Here is a 26,307-nt window from a genome sequence, read left to right on the forward strand (position 1 = left end):
TACGTACGCAATCCAAAAAAAGACTTAAAATATATTGAGAGAGAATGGTGCATGGGGTTAAAATGGGAGCCCAATTCATTGGAGTAGTTTCCCATCCTTAAACATCCAAATTTTGTAGAGCATATAATTCACCATTCACCAAAAACAAACAAATAACAAGAAGACATAATAAAGATTAAAGAAGAAACTAGAAGTGTAAAGAAACTTGAAGGGAGGAATTGGTATTCCTAGAGTTCTGAATGTGGTGGTGGTTTTTGAAGCGTTTGGGCGGCAGCTTTAGCGGAATCCTCCACCATTTCTTTCGTCTTTTCGAAGCTCTTTGTAACAGCTTCCTTCACATTCCCATCCTCCACACTCAGTCCAGAATCGTCTTCCACAGCCTTTCCTGGTCGGAAACTAAAGCCCAAACCCCTTAATTAGTAACTAATTAATTAGTTCAGGAACCAAATTAATGGAGATTACTTACTCTATTTTTGGGGGAAATAGATACGAGTAGGCTTTATTCACCACCTTTCGAACTTCTTCCCAATAGGAGTTTGGAGGATTTGGTGTTGATGTCTCTGAATATACGTTATTTGCTGCTTCATCATTAGCCATCGCAATACCAACAAGAATAAGCAGCAGCAACAGCAGCATCCTTAATACCACTTTCATCTTCTTCTTCTCCTCCATTTCCATTGTTGTCCGTTGATTTTGCTAATTATGTTTATGGTAAAAGAGGATGGCCAAGATGGGGGTTTTTTAGCTTCTTCAGGTAAGTTCCTCCGAAAATTGCAAGGCGGACACTTAAATATTCTATTTTTCTTACACCTCACCATATGCTTTGGGTTTTGGAGCACCTGTCCCCTTTCTATTTGTTTTTTCATTGTCTTCTTGATCATCATCAACCACACCACTCTTCTTGTTTACTTGCTCGGTAAGAAACAACAAACAAACCCAAATTGTTTTCTATTCTGCTTGTTCAAAAAAGACAGATGTTTTTTAAAATATAATTTCATTTCAACATTTGACCAAGAAAAATTCTTATAATTAAAAAACTCTTTTGTTTTATTACATTTTTGTATGATTTGCAATCTGCATAAAAAATTAACTTTACAAATGTCAAATTAACGAATATTAAACACCGTGTACTAATGATTTCGTTAAATGCTTGAAAGTCGGTTGTCAGCTACGGTTAAATGTGTTGTTGGTCACTACAAGTGACTTCTAAGACTAGAGATCAGTGACCAGCAATTGAATCCAATCAAATCAAGTAGTAGAAATAGTAACCCCTAACAACCAACAATGAACTCTATGGTTCAAGATTGAAAACTAGGCAACTAGTCACTAGCAATTCTCACCAATGGGTGGTCATTAACAATAGTCACTAGTCAAAGTGAAGAAAATCATTATACCAAATCAAACAATAAAAAACCACTTCTCTACATGTGGATCTAATAAGCTTGTGAGCGCACAATTAAACAATATGAATTTCGTGCATGATCGACTCCTTTTGCCTTGCTCCCAAACACTCCCTAATTAATAAGAAAAGTCAAGTCCATACAAAATTCCATTCTAATTGATAGACAAAGTGGGAAGTATGTCGAATTCAAGGCATTGTTAGAAATAAGGATTCCGAATTAGAAAGTGTTTTGTATCTATGTGGTGGCCTGTCACATCTTACTGGCCTCCGATGCACCAAACAAACCAATACAAGCAAAATCCGAGACAATCATCAATCAACTTCCTTTCCCCATTGAAAATTTACGTCTAATCCAAGCCGTGAAGAAATGGAAGAAAAGAAAAAGGAACTTTCAATTTCCATATCAATCAAGCTCAACTCCAAACTGCTGTCCGTTCTCCAACTACATTGTTATTTTGAGTTATTTCCCCCATCCATCCACGCCACAAGGTAAAGATTCACGTGGAAGCAAAACTAGAGCCCGTAGGTTTCATTTTTTATCCTGTCTATTTCACAAATCTTCTACCTGTCCACAGTAAGTAAAAGATATTTCTAATACAAAGACAGTTTAACAAATCTCAGATGCAACTTCAATTCCTGAAGATGAAGAGCATAGATATAAATATATAATATCTACACAACATTTTCAACCAACAGCTCATTAAAAAATCCTAATATTTCTACATGCCAATAGGGGTACAACCAGAATCCACCTGTTATACAATAATATTCAAATGCAAGATGCGTTCGAATGCGTAATAATAGTTTAACTGGCATCCACATATACAAGATTTGCGACTGCACTTTTTAGTTTTGACCTTCTCATCGTCTAAAAATGATCCCATAATCTATCTGCGTATGCATATAAAGACTAGTCCGTTCAGAGAAATCATAAAATTAGATAATTATCACTTACTACATTCAATCGCACCATATCCATTATCCCATGCCTATATGTTTTTCTGTAAGAAACCATTCAACCCTTTTCTCGGGAGAAAAATGGGATGACTTTGAATGTCATATATGCTTCGGATCAAATAAAAAACTCTATCAATTCTAACTGATTAATTCACGCACCTATTCTCATTGCTTCTAATGTGCATGGGTACTGGTTGGTAAACCCAATTTGAGTCCTGTGTGACAGAGAGCTGAAGACAGGAAGTATTATCCATCTCCAGTTGGGATCCATAATTTCACTCATGAAAATAAACAGAATCGTTCATAGGAAATAAATGAAAAGAAAATTACATAGAATCTGTTTGGTAGCCATTTTTATTTTTTTTATTTAAAAATTAAGTCTATAACACTTACACCTCCAACTTTTTTTCCTTTTTTCCTTTATTATGTAACTTTCACCAATAGTTCAAAAAAACAAGCAAAATTTTAAAAACTTAACAAGCAGCTTTTAAAAGCTTGCTTGTATTCAAGCATTACGCTTAAGAAAGATGTAAATCATTGTATGAAATGGACAAGTATAGACTTAATTTTCAAAAAAAAAAAACAGAAAACAAAATGGTTACTAAAATAGATTTAGTAGTTTTGTTAGTTGTTGTGCTAGTCCCTTCGCCTAGAGATATAATTCAATTCGAGAATGAGTGCTCTAGCTTCTAATACAAGGGTGTAAGAACTTATTCTGGTTGACTTTCTAATTACTTGAAAACTTCAACAATATTCCAAATAAGCTACCTTCATTTCTAAGGGTTTGCTTAAATGACTTTCTAAGTACTAGAAAATCCACTTTCCAACAGACTCTAACGTCATTACTAACCTTGTATTCTTGGCCAAGATATGATTGATATATCATCAACATAGCAAACATAGTAAACAGGCCAACTTTTAAATCACTCCGCAAGCTGTAAATGAGAGGTCGGGCAGGAAAACTGCTTAAAAGTACTACAGCAGATGAAAATTTATAGCGAATAAACAAACTTAAATATATCAGCCTTTTCCAGGTATGAAATGGCATAAACGATCACCTCATCGAACAAATGCTTCCATTAAAAGCGGTCAAAAGTCAAATATTTTAACTAAAATTTACAATCATGTCTCGCAAATTCAAAGCCCCTGAAGAAAGGATAAAAAAACCCAAATTATGGTATTAAAATACAAAGTATCCAAAAACCTAAACTCAAATCCAACTTTCCATGAATTGAATTATACCTTACTCGTCGTAAACTCCGCTACTAACCAACCAGCCAACCAAATCCACTCACAGCCTCCTTCAAATCAGACGAGTGGTGTTGCTCAGAATTGACCCTAGTGTGCCCAGAACCGCAAAAGCCAAAAGTGGGCTAACATCCAGCGTGTCGAAGACTGGAGGAATGATATTCCGGAAGAGGTTCAAGTACGGATCACAGAGATCACGAATTGCGGAGAGTGGCTGCCGCTCCCAAGGAATGTTGGGGAACCAACTCAGCAAAACCCTAACCATCAAAATCCCACTGTAAATATCCAGCCACTTAGCCAAACCTACAGCCACCACCGTCAAAGGCGTGTTGAGACCTCCCACGGAAGGGTTCCGTAAAGAAGCAAAGAACAAAGAGCCGGCCGGCTGTAAGGCACCGAGCCCAGAACAGGGATTATTTATGAGACATTGGGGAATCAAAATCGGCCAAACATTCTGAACCAGTTTAACAATTACGGTCGAAAATGCAAGGGAAACAGAAAGAAGGGTAGCAAGTATCCGGGTTGGACCGGTAAGGAGCGGTGAAATCGGAATTTCTTGTGATTGACGGGAAAGTTTTGGTGAATAAGAAGAAAGGGATGAGGAAGCTAAAACCCTAAGGCCGAGATTTGGAGATTTGACGGTGGACAAAGGGAGAAGGAGCGGAGAAGGTGGTGGGCGGCGTAGGTTTGGGGGAAGGAGGGGGCGGCGAAGGGGAAGAGATTGAGAAGCGATTAGCGAAGAAGCCATAGTTGGCGGATGTATTTGTTTATCGGTAAAATTGTGACCGCTGAAGGAGGAAAGTGAGGGAAAGATAATGGGAAATCGCGAAAATAAGATAATTTCAAGGGGTCTTGAGTCTGGATCATTCTTGAAAAAAGATAAAGACAAATAATTTGTGAAATGAAAACTATCCTCGTTAGAAAGAAAAAAAAAAAAAGAAAAAAAAAACCCTAATTTCTCAATGGTGCTTCTCTATCTATGCTTTCGACTTCATGGTCGAACACAAGAGTAGCTTTTTTTTTTTTTTTTTTTTTTTACTTCAACGAATTGTGAACACAACTCACGCCCCTTGCATGCGACTACCAAGCGCATCGAATGACAGTAACATGATCGAACGACATAGAAAACTTGGAAAGTGATGGTCTGATAGCACAAAAGATGTGTTATCTAATCCCTCTTAATTTAGGATTGTTCTATGTTTTTATGTTTCTATTTTGCTATTTTTTAAGTTTCAAACAAATCAAGGGCAGAATTTGGTGTTGATGTCCTTTTGTAGCTAAATTGAGTGAAAATGAAGTCACGTGGCATCATATATGAGTCAAAAGAGTGCAAAAGATGTTTATTTGGCCTTTGCCTTGTAGCGTCGTGGCACCCTACAACGTTGTGTCTATGTAATGCACAAAGCATTGCGGTGTTTCCTTAAAGCGCCACAGTGCTCGAAAGTCGTCCCGCACCAAATTACCATCAGCGTCACTATATCGCCATGAGTTTATAAGTATTGTTTCCATCGCCTAGGTCGAGTTATCTCTAATTTTAGCTGGCTAAAACATGATTTCTCTCTAATTTTCTTCAATTTCAGTTCTATTTAAGTACTCAAACATTCCCTCATCATCTGCATGTGGATGAGAGGCTAAGGCACACTTTTCTAGTTTGGATTTCTAGGGTTTCCATCTATTTTATTTCATTTGCGAGAATTTGAACTAAGTTATTGTAATGTCGAGAATCAATTCTGTTTTGGATGATTCTAATTCATATTATGGGCGTTTGTGGACTGTATAATGATAGTTTTGATTATTGTTATGTAATTCTACTATTGGTTGCATGACAATTCTATGAAGCTTTGAGTTAGATTAGCTTGCCAGCAATTTATCTGTGATTGTTCTAATCAACTTTGGATTGATCCATCCAAATAGTTAACTAGACACATAGAAGTTAACTATTCAACATATCTTTCCCTTAATCTTAGGCAATTATGTTGATTCGCGTGGGCATGCTTTTCACATGTTGGAATTAGGCTAGTTTGATTATTAGGACTGTTCACAAGAGATTTCTAAAGAAATTTAATTTGTGGAGTTGAATTTGTTTGTGCTTGTGTTGATTTGATGCAACGTGGTTCAATCTCTAGTATTTGATCCTCTAATTTTCTCTTTCAGTTGAATGCCTACGCTTTATTTGAAGCAGCGGAGCACGTGATGTTGTTGAAATTGAAGTTTTTGAAGAAAACTTGTATCTTTAAAGAAACTTAATTCTTCAAGTGCGGTCGGAATCTTGGAAGAAAGATTGTATCTTCAAAAGATTTTCTGACTCTTTGAGAGAATTAACTCTAGACCTTCTAGAATAAAAAAATTTCGTCCCCACAAATGAAGAGAGTTCTTTGGTGGGCTTTATGGGCTTGAGTCTAGTTGGTGCATGGACCAAATTCATGGGTTCAACCACATGAATTTTGGCATATTTAACATTTGGGCTAAATTAAGTTTTTTTTTTTTTTGTTCAATTGAACTTTAGCCTAAGTAAATAATATTTAATTAAACCAAAATAATTAACTTGATTTAACGGTCGTAATGAAAACATTTGACATCATCAGAATTGACGAATTTATGTCTTCAATTTTAATTTGGGACACATGTCAACTTTTAATTAGTCCCAAATTCAATTATTTGTATCTTTTTATCATTAATTTAATAAATGGCACGACAATTTGTGATTAGTTCCATAATTTTTCATTCAACAAATGTCCCTTTTCGAGATTTATGCACCTATGTATAGGTGGATGAATCTTTAAAAAGATAAAATTGAAGTCAAAAGATGAGCATTTTTTTCTCAATTCGGCATATCAGATTAATCAAACTATAAATTTAGTATACGAGTTTGATTTGAATTTGGTATAGGGGTCGGAATATGGTCTAACCTTAATTTGGGACAAGTTTAAAGTTTTACCCGCAATTTAGTTTGATTGGAGGGTAAAAAAAATTGAATTTGAATTTAGATCAAATTTGGAACATAACCAAATTTTAATATGAGATAAGGATGAGGTTTCAACCATACCTAATTTATCTTGAGCATACACAAAAATTTGGAATTGTCAATTTTAATTTGGATAAATAGAGTTCTCAATCTTGGGATAAAGTTAAATTTATGACTCTTATTTAAATTTGAGATAAAAATGAAGGACATATATCCAATTTAATTTGACTTGAATTTTGAACTTTGGGTGAAATTTGGAATAAAATTTGCCGTACGGTCAAATTTTATTTAAAATTGGGGATAAAATTTGAACTTTGAACGGTTTAGAGATTTTAATTATCTCAAATTTGAAATTCGAGATCTATTCCCAAATAAAACCTTTTAAAATAACATAAGATAATTGAACTTTCTTTTCTATTTTATTATTAAAAAAGATTTGATATCGTTCCAAATTATATTAGGAATTAGACTTGTTGGCTCTATAAATAGAACACCTTAATGATTGTTTCCTCGTCAAGCAGAAGAAAGCAATCCTATAAAAGAATGTAGGAAAAAAAACTTCTTTTCTCTCTTTTTTTTTTCCTTTTCTTTTCTCTCTTCTTTTTTTCTAACTTTTTTTTTTCTAATTTTCCCTTTTTTCTTTTCTAACTTTCTCTTTTTTTTCTTTGTTTTTCCTAACGTTTTATCTTTTTTCTTTTATTTCTTTACAGGAACTAGAATTGTTGTGCCTCGAAGGAATAACCTTTTTTTCTTCCACTTTGCCGTCAACGATCTCATTTCTTGTAGGAATGATCAGACACTTTTGATTTGCTCTACCGACAGCAATCCCACTTCTACTAGAACGATTGGGCATCTACTTTGCGGTTAGTGTTCCCACTTTAGTAGGATGAATTGAACATCTTTGCTCTGCTCTGTCGTATGCCATCCCACTTCTACTAGGAACGATTAGACGTTTACTTTATCGCTAGATCCCACTTCTAGTAGGAACGATCGAACACCTTTGATCTGCTCTACTGTCAGCGATCCTACTTTACTACGAAAGATCAGACATTTACTTTGCCGTTATATCTCAATTCTAATGGGAACAATCGGACACCTTCCCTCTGCTCTGTCGTCATCAATCTCACTTTTACTAGGATCGATGAGACATCTACTTTGCTGTCATCGATCCCACTACTAGTAGAAACGATTGGGCACCTTTGCTCTATCGTCATTTTGAAAAGGCAGAATCATGTCATCTTCATTTTGGAGAGGCAAAGGTAGAGCTGCATCATCGTCATCTTAGAAAGGTGGAGGCGGAGCTGCACCATTGTCATCATCTTGGAAAGGCAAAGGTAGAGCTGCATCATTGTCATCATCTTGGAGAGGCGGAGGTAAAGTTGCACCGTCGTCGTCGTCTTCGAGAGGCAGAGGCAAAGCTACACTATTGTCATTGTCTCATGAAGGTGGAGCTATATCATCCTCATCATCTTAGAGAGGCGAAAGCAGAGCTGCACCATCGTCGTCATCTTAAAGAGGTAGAGGCTTCGATACACCATCGTCATCTTGGAAAGGTGACGTGGAGCTGCACCACTGTCATTTTCGAGAGGTAAACTTCACCACCAAGCATCCATCGAACTTGGGGATGGAGCCAACAAAGCAACCCTTGAACTTGGACATGGAAAAGGAACAGTGCAATCCTCGAAGTCGGAAATGATGAAGCATTGATGAAGTCTTTAGTCTTGGATTTAAATAAGCCTTGACGAAACCTTTGAACTTGAATTTGAAGAACATGAACTAAGCCTTAGAATCAAATTCTGAGGAACTTCTAAACTTGAAGATGAAGTGTTGAACTTTAAGGAAACTTAGACATGGAGAAGCAGCAGTGTAATCCTTGAAGTCAGAGATGATAAAGCATTGATAAAGTCTCCAGTCTTGCATTTGAATGAGCCTTGATAAAATCTTTGAACTTGAATTTAAAGAAACATCAACAAAGCCTCATAATTTGATTCTGAAAAACTTCTAAACTTGAAGATGGAGTGTTAAACTTCAGGGAAGTGGTGCCCCCTACAAGCATCTAACTTTGCAGCATCTTACTCCTAATACGACACTTTGTTTGATTTGTTTTATTACCCTCAACAGAGCATCTTCAACTTTAAGTTGATATTCTTTAATGAGAATGAACATCATCAGTTACATAGTGTCATGCTTTACATGGTCATGACACTGTTTTTATTTGTGTGCGACTAAACTTAAAATTTATTTTAAATTGCCTACATATTCTTATAGGGATCAAGTCATAACGTAGTTCAACTTGAGTTTTTTTTTTACTGGATTGAACTTAAAGTTTCCTTTAAGATGCCTACGTACCCTTTATAATATAGAGATCAAGTCATAACATAGTTCAACTAAATGTTTTTACTGGGCTAAACTTAAAGTTTCCTTTATTTATAATATAAGGATCAAGTCATAAGATAGTTCAACTGAGTTTTTTTACTAGACTGAACTTAAAGTTTCCTTCATTTATAATATAGAGATCAAGTCATTACGTAGTTCAATTAAGTTTTTTTTTACTAGATTGAACTTAAAGTTTTTTTTAAGTTACCTATGTACTCTTTATATTAAAGGGACCAAGTCATAACACATTTCAACTAAGTTTTTTTTTTTTTATCATTCACCTTTTAATCTCTTGTGGGCTAGGAGCACACATGCAGTTTAGGCTTTTCTGATAAGAAATTTTACATATTTAGCAGCTGATATTTTCATTAAGAATTTGTTCACCTCATTCATTTGTAGAGTTGGTGAATATAATAAATCCTGGCTTCACCGTCAAAGAATCTTCTGTATTTATGTCAACAGACAACTTCCTCAAATGGTTTTACCTTCAATGTTTCCATCTCTCTTTCATGTTGATCGCTTGTCATCTTTAGACAATCAAAAGCAGATGTTGACGATTGATCTTTCTTTGATGTGGAGATACTTAGTCTTTTGAAAGCTGAAGTTTGAATGGAAGAAGAAGCTGGATATTGGTTTGCTTCTTCTTTTGTGGTCATATTCAACCTTTGAAAGACTAAAGATCGAGTAGTTAAAGGCTTGATACAATCAAAGACAGAAGTCCTTTACTTAATTTGGTTTGGATTGTAGACTTTTTTTAGAAGATGCATAATTGTTGTCGACTTCTACTATGCTGACAGCATGACATGCAGTGACTTCTAATACTTCCTCTAGATGATCATCAAGGAAGTTTCTTGGGAGGAATTCTATCAAAGTTATCGATCGTCGAGGTCAAAGGAAGTCCTAATCTTTTCCTTTGATAGGCTTAGGCTTCCACATCTTCTTTTTTTGTTCACCTTCTTTTAATGGAAGATGTTTCCTTTTACATGCTTTTGATGAAAGTGTGACTTCGTTTGAATGAAATTTGTTTGTCTTCCTTTTCGACAAGCCACAACTATCCATCCTTCGCCATTACCTTTAACAAGCTCTTCTTTATTTTGGGAGTTTGTCTTCACGATCTTTTGTTGGAACCAAACAACTATAAGTTCGAAAGTCCCATACAAAAGCATGCTTTTCCTTTGATCATAAAGTTGTGTTGATGGAAAAACACTTGAAGTCATCTCGATTACAACATGATTCGTCTAAGCGACTTCATCAATATCCAACTTAATCTACTTTTCTCGAGCCAACTTTAGAATTAGCTCGTTCAATAAGAAACACTTTCTTCAATAGGGTGACTGATGACCCAATGATACTTGTAGTAGTTAGGATCATCTAATTTTCCTGCTTGTTTTGGTTGTTTGCATTTTGGCAGCTGAATAAGTTGGTTCTCTATCAATTGCTCTAGCATGTTTGCAACATCAGAGTCAGAAAATAGATAAACTTTTTCATGTTTTTCTCTAAGAGTCGGTCGTCATTTTTTGTCGCCATCATGTTTTCTTTCAACTTTTGTTTCTTTTCTTTTATAGAAAGATTTCAATGGAGTCTCATGAACAACCATAGACTCTTTTATGACACTAGTTGTGATCTTTTTAGTGTCATTGATTTCATTATTGTCCCTTTTTACTTCAGAGATTATGAAATGTTTAGCTCCCCCTATTAGTGATGCTCAACTTTATGTCATGGTTGTGAGTCGCTAATTCTTTAAATAAACAGGGTTTTAATCCTACAGAATATAGAGAAGATCCTAGTACATGCCTTGGATGCACATCTCCACTACAGACAATTTTGTGAGCTTGTCTTTGCATTCCAAGTTTAGAGGTCTCCACCGATTTATGTAGTCAATGATTGGCTCTCCCTTCCACTGTTTAGTGTTTGTCAACTTCATCATGTTGACGACACGCCTAGTGCTATAGAAGTGGTTAAGGAACTCTTTTTCCAATTGTTCCCAACTGTCAATGACTTCTTACTCTATATCAATATACTACTCGAAAGCATTTCCTTTCAAGCTTCAAACAAACTGCCTGACTAGTTAGTCTCATCTTGATCTCGTATTCTTGCATGTTTCGACAAAATGGGCGATGTGTTGCTTAAGGTTGCCCATTCAATCGAACTATTGGAATTTTGGAGGTTGGACCTTAGTGACATTCTCAAGTGGTTGATTCTTTTAGTGTATAGCTTAGAGTACATGAAAGAAGTATGAGATGAGCCTCCATACTCAGCTCTGATGGAGTTTGTGATCATATCATATAGCTGCTGAATTGAGAGGGAAGCCACAGAACTTGATTGTTGTTGTGGTTGACTTTCTTGCACCATATTCTTTCTTTTGTCACTAGCTTTGACAGCAGGGGTTTGACCTGACTTAAAAGTTTCACAAGTATGCATCTGCTCTCACAAAGTTGTGATTTCGTGGTCTCGTTCCTCAATAGACTTCATCAAAAAATTAATTTTCCTATCCATCTTACCATGGCAGCCTCGGTTGTTACATCAACCATCATGAAAAACATCATGTTAAGGTGTGCTTATCTCTTTAATTTGCTAGAGCCAAAATTAAAGTTATCATACAAGGGATTTATCTCAATGGCAATCTCAACTTTGGAAGACTCCATTAATTGCTTAAAGATGCTCTCTGTGATGACAGAACCTTGATCCTGCTCCTAGATGATCACCTTTGAATGATTGCACGTGACAAGTCTCGTTGTAAGCATCGCTTGCAACAGAAGATTTGGATGAAACTTTGGTGCCACTGGTTTTGCTTGTCGATTTAGATGACAAGAGAGAGAGATGAGAGGTAGAGATATCCTATTGGACGTGCCAATTTGTCCACACGAGATTTTCAAAGAAAATAAATTTGTGGAGTTAAACTTATTTGTGCTTGTACTACAATGATCCGAGGCATCCCTGACGCCATAGCGCGTTGGCTTAAACTATGCCAATGTTGAAAACTCCATTAGCCAGAACGTCAAAAATACTGCATTGGGGGAACTTCTTTTGACATGCTAAGGGAGAACGTCAAAATAAACGTATCATCGACATAGTTTATGCCAACTTTTGGCACACGTCAACAATGTACTATACCCAACGCGGCCTCCGTGCGTCAGGATTAAACAAATTCTAACGCAAGTCGGGAGAAATCCTTGACTCGATGTAGTATTTGCATCGAGATTAATTTTTTATTGTTTTTTATTAATTCGTTTTATTGTTTTATTAGTTTTTTTGTTATTTTTTTTATTATTAATATTATTTCATGTTATCGTGAGCTATTTTTTTTTGTTCTGCTTCAGAAGGCAATAAACAAAATTTATAACAAATTATTAAAATAAAATTTATAATTTATAAATCAAAATACGAAATCCGAATGTCTAATAAAAATTACAATTAATATTGTTCAAATTCTTTAAAAGGAGTACATTAAAATAATAAAACTACATCAATCTCCTAAAACCTCGCTCATGCGAAAAGAAAGAAATACAAACCTACAAATAACATAAAAGTACAGTTAGATATATATCATAGATCTGAATTTAAAGGAATTAAAAGTTGAAAAATATATACCCCAAGCATCTTCATGGTCCTCTCTATACCCAACTAATCTCCTCGATCATCTTTCTCATCCCCTCCATTTGTCAAGTAGTCTCAGCCATTTGTTGGTCATGCTCCTACTCCCTTATTCATTGTTCTTCAATTAGCTACTTAGCGTTTTCAAGGCTAGCCTTTAGTTTGCTAACCTCTTTAGAGTGCATCTCATGATAAGAAGAGGAAGAACTGGAAGCAGTACTCTTTCGGGACTTAGGCTTGGGGCCTCAACCAAGACCTTTCGAGTAGTCTGATCGCCTACCCAACACGATCTCACATATCTCATCTCCAGATAGTGGTTGCAAACCCTTTGGGATGAGTTAGGACTGGAGTTCCAGCATTCGACTCTGCACCATACAAGTTGTAAGTTGTGAGATGACAATTAAAAGTATAGAGTAAAGTAAAAAGTTTAATTTCATAAACTTACATGGGCATCTGCTGCCGCCTGCAAAATGAACTCGCCAGTCCTACTGACATGTGTTTCTTTGAACAACTCGACACAGTCCACTGGGCAACCACGTTCTTCAGCTTTTATGATTCTCATTGAAGGAACGACTTAGATCTGCTTTTCAAAGAATCAAAATGTTAAGATAGAAAAACAAGAGCAATAAATTTTTATTGTGAAGTAAAAGTAGACAATATAAATCACCTGGAATTGGCAGGTCATGTAATGATCGCAAAGGAAGTGTCAATCTTCCACGCGATTCACCAATACTGTCGATGGGTTCTCACGTACTTCTTCAGGGTCGTTGAACTGCTTGAAATGTCAGTGGTTTTCACCCTTGAATTCCTTCCACATGTTGAACATTTGATACTCAACAAAATGAGTAGGAGCTCAATCACCAAAATCGAGCTCGAACTAGCACTACAAATGAAAAATACATAAGGATTAGTTTTCTATATATGTGAGGAGTAATATATATGTCGAGTAATTTACAAACTTACCTGTAGGTCACTGACGACCTCGATGTAATCTGGAGGTACATCGGGCCACTTGAGGGCATTGATAAAAAATGTGTTTCGTGTTAACACACTGATGGCTATACTGAACTGAACAACATGTGGCAAGATGAGCTTGTTCCCTCCTAAGGCGATCGATATAGGGATCTTCCCATGTTGCTGTACATACTACTCCAACTCCAAGTTTCGGGTGTGTTGACGTCTCCTTAGAGTGGGAGTAGGAATGGGTTGAGGGGCATCTACAAAAGAAAAACAATCTATCAAAAACAGAAACATAATTACTGATTCAAGTGTTTATATAATGAGACTAACCTGAAGTGTCGCCCATTGATGACGATCCTCCCGCGTTGTTGAACGTGTCGTCCAACTCTAAGTATATATCTACCTCATGAAAACCGCTAGAAAATGACATAATTCCTCTAGACATAAAAACCAACAAACGTTAAAAATGTGAGTATCTCTAACTAAATGTATAAAATAATGACTAATCTATATACGTCAAGAAGACATTATCATTCATTGTCGCTTGATCCCCTTTGAGGTAATGATGATTGTTCATCATCATCGTCTATGAAGTTGTTAACAACATGATGCACATCCGGTCTTTCAACCACTATAGGATCAACTTGAACCCTACACAGAGTGTCATCCTTAATGTAATTGTCAACGCGATGTCCGAAAATAATTTCCAATACATTAAGTTGCTCATTCTCAATGTCTTCGAATTCTGACATGTTCCATACACGTTTATTTTGGACGACTTGAACAACTTTCTATTTGGTACCATTTTTTAGGTCCTCGAGGTAAAACACTTAATGTGTCTGGGTTGCGAGAATCACTAGTTCCTCAACAAACTAAAAATGGGACGTGTTGATTGATTTATAGCCTAGTTTCGTGTATGTCCTATGGTTTTTGTTGTTGTCTGTGTCAAACCATTTGCACTTGAATATCCAAGCACATCGTCTAAGTGGATATTGAATGTACAACATTTCATCTAAACTACTGTAGAAATTATTGTCGACACTTCCACCTCCACTACCGTCACCGACAATTGTGACTTCACTATTATGTGTAGTGCATCGAGAATCACACTCCAACGTGTGAAATCATATGCCACCTACAATGCATCCACTGTAAGAATGATCCTCAAGTGAAGGTCCCATCAAGAGTAAGAAGAAGTCTTGAGAAAGGTTTTCTCTCTCACACATTTTTAGAACCTGAAATTGATGTAAATGAATGTATATAAAGTATGAAATAAGCATATACCAATTCTCTAATTCATTTGCTTTATATACCTGAGCCCTGAACCAATCAGAAAATGCTTGTTAATATCTTTTAAATACGTCAGAAATGCTTTGACCCTGACGACGTATCAATCTCAAATTTTTTCTAAAGTACATAATTGTGAGTTTGTATGATGAAAATAACAAAGACTTAAGATAGCGAATGAAGTATAAAGTTGGAAATGCATACTTGCGAAAGTCTGCGAATTCATTAACATTGTAGAGTATCTACCAGTGAAAGAGGTGTTTCTCTTTCTTTGATATGCTTCGTAAACTTGACGCTCCAAATGGTCGTACTTTCTAAACAAATACTTTGAACTCACCAATCACCTCGTCATCTAGAATGCTATCATCATTTCATTAATCTCTAGTGAAATGGGTTTCAATCCCACTTAAATACCTCGAACAAAATGTCCCTGATTTGTTCATTAGTATCCTTCTGAAATAGACCCCTCAGGACATGCTTTGTTACGAACATACTATTTTAATGTACGTAGACTTCTCTCGATGGGACATCCAACTGTAAGAAATTGGACCAGCAACCTTGGTTTCATATGGTAGGTAAACAACATGGAGTACCATTTTGCAAAAGAAAACAGGTAGAAATATTCTTTCTAATTTGCAAAGTATGATTATAATATTTGCTTGCAATTGGTCCAAATCACTTACTCTTATCGTTCTTGCGCACAAGTCATAGAAAAAACTACACAATTCAGTAATAGCGGTGTACACATTTTTGGTAAGTAAGTTCGAACACCAATAGGTAGAAGTCGATGTAGCAAAACATGACAGTCATGTGTTTTGAGACCTGATATTTTCCCATCTCTTTCATTCACACATCATGAAATATTAGAAACGAATCTATTAAGAAACTTAACTGATTTGAGAAACTTGCAAAACTCAACTCGCTCACAATTCGTCAACGTATAACTCACATGTGGCTTCACCAATCTGTTATCGACTTCTATCAGGTGTAAATCTTTTCTTATTTTCAAATCTTGTAGGTCCAACAGAGAATTTATGGTATCCTTGATTTTTCCTTCGAGATTCAACAACGTACAGACCAAGTTGTCACAATAATTCTTCTCAATATGCATTACATCAAGTTTGTGACGTAACAGTAGTATTGACCAGTAAGGAAGTTCAACAAAAATACTTTTCGTTGTCCAATTAAGAACTCTCTTTCTTTTCTTATATTTTAATGAAGGATGTTTACTCATATCTGGAAACTCCAACTAATCTAGGAGTCCTACGCTCCACCTTTTCATCGTGTACCCTACTTCTACCCTAAATGTGGTTCTCTAGAAGATAGCATCGATCTCCCATGAAAGATATTTTTTCTCGTATCCACAACGATGGTTTATCTCCCATGCATATGGGACATGTCTGATACCCCTTCGTACTCCACCCGGATAGTCACCATATGCCAAAAAGTCATTAATTGTCCACAACAAGATTACATCAACTGAAAGAACTAACCTGTAAGATAATCATACGTACGCACACAAAAAGTTCATAACACTTTCAGTCCTCAATTAATGGCTGGAAGTACACATTAATTTCCCTACCGGGATATTTTAAACAAAAAATGAGGAATGACATGAAGATGTTTGATTCTTTCATGCATTTTCAAAGTGGCAAATTGTAAGGAATTAAAACCACGAACCACATACTGTAAAAGGTACTCATATAACCGAACGGATTAAATCCATCTAAAGCTAAATCTAAATGAACGTTTCGTGAATCTAAAGCAAAATCAGGAAATTCAGAATCAAAATGCTTCCATCCCTCCGCATCAACTGGATGTCTCAACACATCCTCTATTTCCACTTGTTATTCTTATGCCATCTCATGTCAGATGAGCCTTATTGCGATACAAACAAGTGTTGTAATCTTGGTACCAACGAAAAGTGGCATAATACCTTCTACGAAAAATTTTCTCCTGTTATGACTTACCTTGTATCGAGACTCACCACAAGTTGGACAATGTTGCAAATTTCCAAACTTCTTCCAGTACAATACACAATCATACTTACAAACATGAATAGTCTCGTATCCCATGCCCAAGTCACACAATTTTTGTTTGGCTTCGTAGAATGAACTAAGGATATTGGTACTACACATTGGAAACCCTACTTTTAATATCTCCAACAACATATCAAAGGACTTGTTACTCCAACCGTTGAGAACCTTTACATGCATGATCTTAATCAAAAGGCCGATACAAACAAGTAGTAAGTCTGATGAAAGGGATGTATTCTTGCAACAAGTGAAAATCATTTAAGATTCCATGCTCACATGCAATTGCAACTTATAATTACATGCATTTGACGTATATACCTTATATTGAAGTATATAGGTTAATTGCAGGTATAATTATGAGGCCTTAGTCTGGAAAAGGAAGTCTTGTTGTAAAGGACCTTTGTTAGAAGGTTATTTCAATAACTGTTGAGACATCCCGTAAGAAAGGATTTGAAAAGAGAATAAGTGACGCAAAGGGAAACAAGTAAATCAAGGATTTATCACGTAAAGGTGAGCAACACGATGAGGATGACTAGCGAGGAAGGTGTTATGTTAGGTGCCAAGAGTGGGGCGTTTAACAGGATATTGCAAGAAAAGTATATGTGCCTGAGAGATTGAGGCGAGGAAGCAAAAGTCTTACCGAGGTGACTTGACAACTTGCTGTAGGAAAGGAAACGATGGTGACTTTTCGAAAAGAGAAAAAGACAGTCGAACAACTAAGAGTTTGGCTTCCCGAGGAGATAAGGTGTCTGTATCAAGGGAAAGTTAAATTATTGCTGACGATAAGATTTCGTGTCAAGTTCAAGTTACCAGCATAGCGTGATGTGTTAGTAAGGTGACATGTGTAAAGCGCATAAGTGACCCTTGCATGTGAAAGACCTCTATAAATAGGGCCAAAAGGCAACAAAAAAAGAAAAAAGGAAAGTTTTGTAAAGGACTCTAGATTTTTTTTATGAAAGTGAGAGGAGAAAGTTCTGAATGTTGAACGAACGATTCCTTCAACCGACGAACGAGAGGATAAAGTTGGAAGCCAAGAAGGAAGGGGTTGAGGCTATCTGCGAGTGACAAAATGAATAATACGTTTTGTTTGTGTGTGGTACATTATTTTACAAGTATTATTTAAAAGTGATAAATGTGATTTATAAACATTTCTGATGATTGATTACTCTTTTGTGAATGATCAAATACATTTTATATGTTTTGTTACTACAAGTGTTAAGATCTTTTTTATAAATGATTATGAATGATTAAACGTCTTCTATATTTAAATGTAGGTTATGGATGCTCTTCAGTTAACGATTGAATATTTTCTATGAATAAATATGAGTATTCTTCTAAAGGTGATAAAACGAGATTTATAAACGTTTATGAATGATAAATTGGACTTCGAATGTAACTTCTAAACTTTTGACTCTCATTTTGGAAAAGAGATGCTTTATAAAAGTGACTTTGTGAGTATTCTTTCCTTTGTGATTACGATCATGCGATGTCTTATGGTTCTTTGATGATCTGTACTAATAGAAAGTTGTGAATTGTTGCTCCCTTATTATGTTCGCGTGGTTGTGAGTTGTGATGTATTCCTAAGGTTGAATGTTGGGGGAAATCTCAAGTAACTCGTATGATATTGGTGAGTACAAATCCCATGTCTAGGTGAAGAGAGAATCTCAGATCTCGAAGTTGAGCTTCTTGTGAGATGAACTCAGCGTAAGACATTGTAGCACTCGTTGTGCAAGTCTATCCAGGTTGGTAAGGCCTAACCTGGTGAGCTAGAGAGCTAAAGAGTCGAGTTTGAGGGATGCTAGTCCTAAATACAATTCGCTAAGAGAGGTGGTTGCGCAACCTAGGTGAAGGAGGAAGTTTTACCTTTACACCTCTAGGTACCCACCACAAGAAGTAGTGTTTAACGGTGAAGAAAGAAAAAGAAGCCTCACGTGGTTGCCCATGGGTTGGATTGTAGATGATAAAAAGGAAAAGGAACGAGAACAGAGTCTGATGCTCCCAACCACCTCTATGTAGAGCAGCATTAGACGATGGATGAAGGAAGGTATGCAGCACGAAAGGCTACCACTTGGTAGAAAGAAGAATGATGTGAAAAGATCTAGTTGGTTTATTTTATGCAAAGCAAAAATTGTAAATTGTATTTTGTACTAGTTAACTTCTGTAAGTGTTATGTTAATAAAGAGAAAGAGTTTATGTTATTCTACTATTGTATTTCCTTGAGTTGTCGCCTAAGGGTTAAAGTTAAGTTATGTTGTAAAAGTGTTAGGCGACGAAGCTACATTAAAAAGTTGTTTTTTGCTGTAAATGTGGTGAAGGTCTCTAAGGCTCAACGAAAGAGATTTGCGAAGAGACAAGAATAAGAGTTGTTATGCTCACTAGGTGTTCGGCGCGTTATCTCGCAAGAGGTATACGTTGAATGTCTAGGCAGCATGCCCTTCATTTCGTCACATTGTGTGACATTTGGGGTGGAGCATGACAATAATTACATGATAATTATTGTTTAACTAATTCAAGCATTCTTATGACACCGATTCCATCCAATACAACATCCAGATTATTGGCTAGAGTTATTATTCACCGAAGTTCTCCCAAATGCGAACTTACTTAAAGAACTCGATTGACCCAAAACTAGCCGGATTTGTAATGAAATTAATTGGAAAGAGTCTAGTCCATCAGTTTGATGCACAGATGTATGGCAAAAGGACATAACAGACATACTTGTCCTCTACGTGCTTCATCTTCAAAACATTGATGTGGCTTATTTTTAATCGACCACTTTTATGCTCGAACTTTCCTTTTTATGTTATTAATGAAATACTTTTATGTTAGTAATGAAATACTTCAATGATCTAATTATTCTTTATTGTATTTTTTTTCCAGAGAATTTGCATAATGGAACCTGACCCTGTTAATCCTATTTAGTTGTATCAATAACCGTCTCATCGCTCACAATCTATATGGGATACTTCATCCACTGTGGTCTTGAGTTGTCGAAGGAGATAGGCAACATCCTAGTACACGATCCCCTTCGATCGGTGTATTGTGTCATACTTAGAGGCTGCTAGATTTCTTGGGGTTTCCTAGATAGGATTCTTGTGATAGGATTGACACTTAATTACTGCTTTGGTAGAGCTTTGGAGACTGGAGACTACACATTTCATATGCCTTATGACGAATGCATCATCACATCGTAGGCCGTTATGATTCAATTGAGGTTATGGTGGATGAAAAACCTGTTGTGCGATTGTTAATGGATAACTGCAAACAAGTATGTGAAGATTTCTTGAAAGTTCTACCATCTGACATGAAAGGTCAATGTTTTAGTCTTCTATGGTTGGCTGAACAGTTCACAAAATTGCCACTAGATGCCGACCCTAGAGATATGCTCGTGAGTTCATTATGCAACTCATTAGAGGCTTTTTGTTTGCTGACAAGTCAAATACCCGGATACACTATATGTTTCTTTTGCCTTTAAATGATTTCGACCAGACAGGTATGTACACTTGGGGTGCTAGATGCCTTGCATGACTTTATAGGGAATTGGGTCGAGCTAGTAATGCATAATTCTTAGAAATAGTCAGGTGATCACTAATGCTATTGCAAGTATGGGCATATGACATATTTCCTATTGTAGTACCACAAGTGGCATTACAGGCTCTAGTTACTCGACCACTAAGTTTAAAATATTATTTTATTTATATATTATTTTTTTAATAAAATTTATACTCTTTATAACTTATTATTATTATTGTTTCCACACATTAGATGGAGTGGTGTCCTGTCTGCATCAGAACAATCAACAAATATGTTATTGATGTATTGAAAGACATTTGACCGACTAATGCATACTTAGAAGATTGATCGGAGAAGATGAAGAAAAACTTTATAGACGATGGAAAGTCTACTCTTTCCACCATTCTAGGGTCTGGCCATTCAAACCCTGACCAAATGCTTCTCTTAATGGTGATGAAGTCTTTTATATAGGCAGATTTGAGTGGGAAATCTAATCTTTTGACCATGTCAATGTTGAAAGTTGCTTATGTGTTAAGTCACATCAACTCCATCTACCACTTTTGTCTTCTAGCGAAACTCTTATCGTCTACTAATATGGTCTTCTCACCTAGTCTTAGCGTGAGTTCCTCTGCGATTCGCTAGCTTTTTCTTTTGTTCATTATCTTGTGTTATGACACAAAAAATAGGGTGAAATAGGCATGAAAGCTTATGTAAATTGTATTTCCAAATATTTATGAATTTACAACATAAGATACACATTTTGATACATTTCTTATGCCTTTTGGTCTCATTATTCTCTCTAAAAGAAAATAATAACTTATATTTCTACAAGTTATCACGTTACTACCCAAATGTCTTATTCTTAGCATCAACCACATGCTTCTTCTTTGCCAGTTAGTCCTATCGTGTCTCCTTGCTTCAACACATTCAGCACTTAACGCAACCATTTTCTCCTCGCATCACCTTTCCTTAATTACATTCTTTCTAGCAGAATGCCTTTTATTTACACTTAGCCAAAATGACTTTTCAATAGGGTTCCTCTTCAACAAGGTTCCCTTTCTCTAGATCAGGGCCTCACAACTTACAATTAAGTTTTGCATAAGACGAAACCAAAACCAACACAAGTAAGTTTTTTCATCGTTGGGATTGAGTTTTATGTGCGAAACTATCAAGTCCAAGTTTTTGGCGCCATTGTCGGGGAAGTTCCTTTTCAAAATTAGGTATAGTGTTTTACTTTAGTTTCAGAAAAACACTCGATTATTGTTGAACCGCTAGTTCACGTGAAGAACACTAGTACGAGTTTACACAAAATAGAGGCATCCAAAAGTATAGACTTGAGCTAGAAATTGAGTGCATCTTTCGGCAAGGAACATGAGGAATTGTGATACAGGCACATCAAGAAACACTTAAAAGGTTCCTCAATGCCTAAGTAAAGATGTTCACTTTCCCTTCAATGAGGAATGATCAATTAGGCGTCATAATTAAGGTCCACACATTAGATTCAGTGAGACACCTAGTCATCACTAACTATGCGAAGAATGAATGGACGCATGAGCAAAAGGGTTAAATTCCAAGGCTGTAGAACTCCAAAATGATCGCAAGGCATTCTAAATGAAACAACATGTCTAGGATGGTTGTGTGGAGTATTAATTGCGGCAAGGCCCCAGACATCCATTTTCAAAAATCTAAACGCTTGGATGCATTTATAACGTATTGCCTTCTCTAGCCATTTTACAATTGCATTACTTTCTTTGTATTTATTGATTCCTTTTACTACTTGCATTTACTACTCTATTTATTACTTTCTAGTTTAGTTATTTTTTACAAGTTTATGAAAAGGAGTGTGCTTTGCTAAGTGTAGGTTAAGTGAGAAGAAAAATAGACTTCATGCGATAAGACCATTGTGCGAGAGATAGGAATTAATTACAAAAACGCATAACGCATCAATAGTTATCTCGCGAAGCTTATCAGGTAAAAAAAGCTCATGGGCTTTTTAGGGTTTCAGGAAATTTGAAACATTTTAAATTCAAATTTAAAAAGGGTAAAATGAGGAGTGGCCTTGGAAGTATAAATGACAATATCATACGTCCCATCTCGTTTAAAGCACACTTATTTTGACCCAACCTAAGCGAGGTAAAATTGTTTTAATCCTAGTTAATCCCCTTTATAAACCCTAAAAAAACCATCATTTTTCTTTTTATCGAAACTTGCGCACCTTAAGAGCTTTAAGTTCTCGCAATATTGGACAAGCTTTCTAGTGAGTTTCAAGTATTCTTTCTTCCCTTTTCTTTATTCATTTCTCTATTCTTTCCTATTCTCAAATGGCAGACAAACAAACCAAGACCATCAAGATGTGTTTGACCTCAAAACCCACTCAATCTTAAGAGAAATTAAAGAAAGTACATTCTGATGGTCTTATTTCAAAACAAGCTCAACCCAGTCACAATCCCCCATCTGAAGAAAATTTTGGGGATTCGATTGACTTGAAGCATGCTTAAGTACAAGGAGTATATAGTGAGGGTAGGGAAGCAAGAGGAAGAGGCCACTTGGATTAAAGGGTTAGATCTGGAAGTTGATGATGAAGATGTGGCTTAAGTGATGGAAATGGTTAAAGCAAGTAAGAAAGAGAGAATAGAAAAAGAAGAGAAGTAAAGAGGAGAGAAAGAAAGGAGAGCAAAGGAGGACGAAGAGGCGCGTTACAAGAAATGTGATGAGGAGGAAAGGCGAAGGAAAAAGGAATTGAAGAAACAAGGGAAAAACGAACAATCTTCCTTTCCTGTCACCTCAACTGAGTTTGAGAGGGTCATGAGAAAGGCCCAAGGGAAGAAAGAGAAGGTAGCATATAGCCTTCTCAAAATGAAAGTCACGGTGTAAGGCATCAAGACCCTCGCGCAAGACAATTAACAAGTTTTTCAAGATAGAGAGGGAGCTCTACCCTTTTAAAGGAGTTCTACTGTCGTTTTTAAGCGTACCTATCCGAGTGTTCAAATGCCGAAAGTTCTTCGAAGGGATAATTGCTTGTGATCGTGTATGTTCAATTTATAAAGGATTATGTTCGTAGATTAGATATGATAAGCTCTATTCAGCGACTGAATGGCAACTAAATAGGTTATGTGTTACAAGGTGCACTCCTATTCATGTGTTGCTAAATCAAACAAAAAATACATTATCGTGCAAGTTTTCCTTTCTATCGTCCATGTGTAAGTGAAGAGAGGTTTCCTGGTAAATCCAGGGTTGAACATAGGTAATTTAACCTCTTAAGTTATCCTACTGCGCGACTAAATCATGCGGTATAAGATATACTGTAAATAATATGGACAATATATTTTCTATTCTAAGTATTTACATTATGTTGCTTGGTGGTGCAAGGTAGACACGACAAAATGGAGTAAAGGAATTGTGAACCTAATATCGGCATGACGAGGAAGGAATAGTCTAATTATCTCAACATAATAAATTGTGTTTAATGGTTCAAGGTGATACAAAGCATACTTTAACTCTGAATTAAGGCGAGCTACCTCTCGGCACTTTCACCATACTTGCTTGCCTCTCGGGATCGAAATATACAAAGTTAAACTATGATTTAGACCTAACCATTTTATGAGTATTTTAAATCATTTCTCCTTGATTAAGGCGAGCAACCTCTCGATGCTTTAGCCACACACATTGTCATTTCTACAATGAATGTGAAGGATAAACTTGATGATAAGACTGTATTACTATAACCTTCTCACCAATCGTGTAACTAATTGCGAGTTCTCATTTGTCAGATGATTACAACAAAAAAATTTGTTCTCTCGAATATACATCGTTCTTGACGTTCACTCTTAACTCAACAAAACTTAAAACATATATATTATGATTCTATAAGCATTAAAACACATTTTAATACTAGCACTCTAATCTAGTAAAGAAAGTAAGGAGAAGAAGTATGGGAGAATGAAATGAAAAGTGCAATGCATTGAATAAAATAGCTTTAGGCCTCTCAACCATGAAGTACATTGTAAATTTAAAATGAAGGATAGAAGTTGGTGTCAAGCCTCAGAGTATGATTTCTCATACTCTTTGGCTTTGATTTTTGTCTACCGATGAGGAGGAGATGAAAGGGGAAGAACTCTCTCTCTCTTTTGTTCTAGGCTCTTAACTAAAACTTTAAGGGAAATAAAAGGATGGACGATGTATGCACTTGCTCTTCAGTCAAATTTCACACACCTTGTTCTGAAGTGAGAGGCTCTATTTAAAGGCGAGAGTTGATGTTGATAGGCCACTGAAAAGCTGCAATGACGCTGCACAAACGTCCTTTTGTCCTTTCTGTGAATTTTTAGCCAACCAATTTTGTTTTCTAGTGCCTTAAATGTCTAGCTTGCTTCTTTCTTCTAGCAATGGTTGGGCGTATCTTCTCGAGTAATGCTAATTTGTTGAACTTCACTCCTTTTTCCTAAAAATCATGCGATAAAAGCTCTAAAACACGATAAAACAGGGATAAAGCTCTTTCATTTCATGTTATTCATAAGTTCAACAAATCGCCTACTTTTTCCCTTACTCTCTTCTATTCTCATGCATTTAGACTTTATTATTTGACATAAAAGGCTATAATAACTTGTATTTTACAAGTTATCACACCCCTAAGTTAAAATAATGCTTGTCCTCAAGCATCATCTCCGGATTCTAAGCATGGTTCCTCTTGTGCACATCGCTAAACCTTTCAGAATGCACTTATAATCTATTTTGTATTCTAGTGTTTCTTATTTTCTTCCCCAACTTAAACTTGAAAATATTTCTAGACTCTAAAAGAGACATGCTTAAGTCTCAAAATAACCTTGTTCATTTTTAGAAAATTTTATTTTCTCTTTTTGTGAAATGGTTGTTGTTTCAAAAATTCTTAGTTCCTTTCTTTTTCTTGCAACACTTTTATAAACCAGGTTTATTTATTTTTATTGAAAGCAATTAACAACAACCCGAGACTTACGTGGAAACCCGAGAACCGGGAGAAAAACCACGATACTTTAGTTTTTATTATTTTTCTTATGAACAAAAACAATAGGTACAAAGGGAGTATAAATAGAGTACAATAGGAATAAGAAAGGAAAAGATTTAGGAAATATTTAGGAAATAAAATCTTATATTTTATTTTTTCCAAAAGTATATTTTATTCTTTCCAAAAGTACTAATTCTAACAATTTTCATTAGGCGTTGAGTGGAATATCATAGGTACTCTATGAGTATGTTCCTCTCCTCAACTACAACACTTATCGCCACTTATTTATTTGGTCTCAAACTTTGATGAAGTTTTGCTTCTTATTTATTTGGTGAGAGGTGACGACATAGGAGTTTTATTTCAATTGAATTTAGAATGAAAGAATAACCTAGTTTTTTTCAAATAGCTTGAAAAGGAAGGGTTCCTTGATTTTTTGAATGTTTTAGCTCGGACCTTGTACACCCTCAAGTTTACAATTGCAAGGTCCTCATTGCGAAAAGTGTATGATAAGATGAACATAAAAAATTTACAAAAGAGGTTTGAGGTAACCTTGTTCGCCTAAAGATTGCAAGAAATATTTACTAAGTTCATTTTGCTAGAAAAAATGCCCTCGCTAAGAATAAATTAGATTAACTTAGCATAAATTTTATCATGAAAGATCCTGCCCAATCTGAGTCAGTATATGCCTCAATGGTCTTTCTATTTGTTTTTCTAAACATCAACCCTTTACCAGGTGTATTTTTCAAGTATCTCAGGATTCTGTTAACAGCTTCCATATGTTTCTCATAGGGAGCCTGCATAAACTGGCTGACAACACTCACAGCAAAGGAAATATCCGGACGAGTATGGGATAAGTAAATTAATTTACCTACAAGGCGCTGATATTGTTCTTTATCAACTGGAACTTGATCATCAGAGTTTCCTAGTTTACAGTTGAATTCAATAGGAGTATCAGCAGGACGACATCCCAACATACCTGTCTCGGTTAGCA

The 26,307-nt window shown here is 35.9% G+C and overlaps 2 protein-coding genes across 6 annotated transcripts; both read right to left on the reverse strand.

Annotated features, from left to right (window-relative positions):
- LOC103499155 (uncharacterized) lies at positions 1-993 on the reverse strand. Its single transcript, XM_008462061.3, has 2 exons — positions 467-993; positions 1-396 (listed from the first exon to the last, which is right to left on the reverse strand). The coding sequence occupies exons 1-2, from the start codon at positions 676-678 to the stop codon at positions 228-230; spliced, it is 381 nt and encodes a 126-aa protein (XP_008460283.1). The 5' UTR covers positions 679-993; the 3' UTR covers positions 1-227.
- Positions 994-1,540: 547 nt separating this feature from the next.
- LOC103499156 (ylmG homolog protein 1-2, chloroplastic-like) lies at positions 1,541-4,674 on the reverse strand. 5 transcript variants are annotated; one of them, XM_051083821.1, is made up of 5 exons: positions 3,602-4,674; positions 3,418-3,505; positions 3,210-3,294; positions 2,519-2,589; positions 1,541-1,967 (listed from the first exon to the last, which is right to left on the reverse strand). In XM_051083821.1, exon 1 carries the CDS (start codon positions 4,353-4,355, stop codon positions 3,663-3,665), a length of 693 nt encoding a protein of 230 aa, XP_050939778.1. In that variant the 5' UTR covers positions 4,356-4,674; the 3' UTR covers positions 1,541-1,967; positions 2,519-2,589; positions 3,210-3,294; positions 3,418-3,505; positions 3,602-3,662. The 5 variants fall into 5 exon arrangements, with proteins under 5 accessions (XP_050939778.1, XP_050939779.1, XP_050939781.1 ...); XM_051083822.1 differs by lacking the exon at positions 2,519-2,589; XM_051083824.1 differs by lacking the exons at positions 2,519-2,589; positions 3,210-3,294.
- Positions 4,675-26,307: the final 21,633 nt, after the last annotated feature.

The sequence above is a fragment of the Cucumis melo genome, chromosome 4, assembly GCF_025177605.1.
Source record: "Cucumis melo cultivar AY chromosome 4, USDA_Cmelo_AY_1.0, whole genome shotgun sequence".
NCBI classification, from domain to species: Eukaryota; Viridiplantae; Streptophyta; class Magnoliopsida; order Cucurbitales; family Cucurbitaceae; genus Cucumis; species Cucumis melo.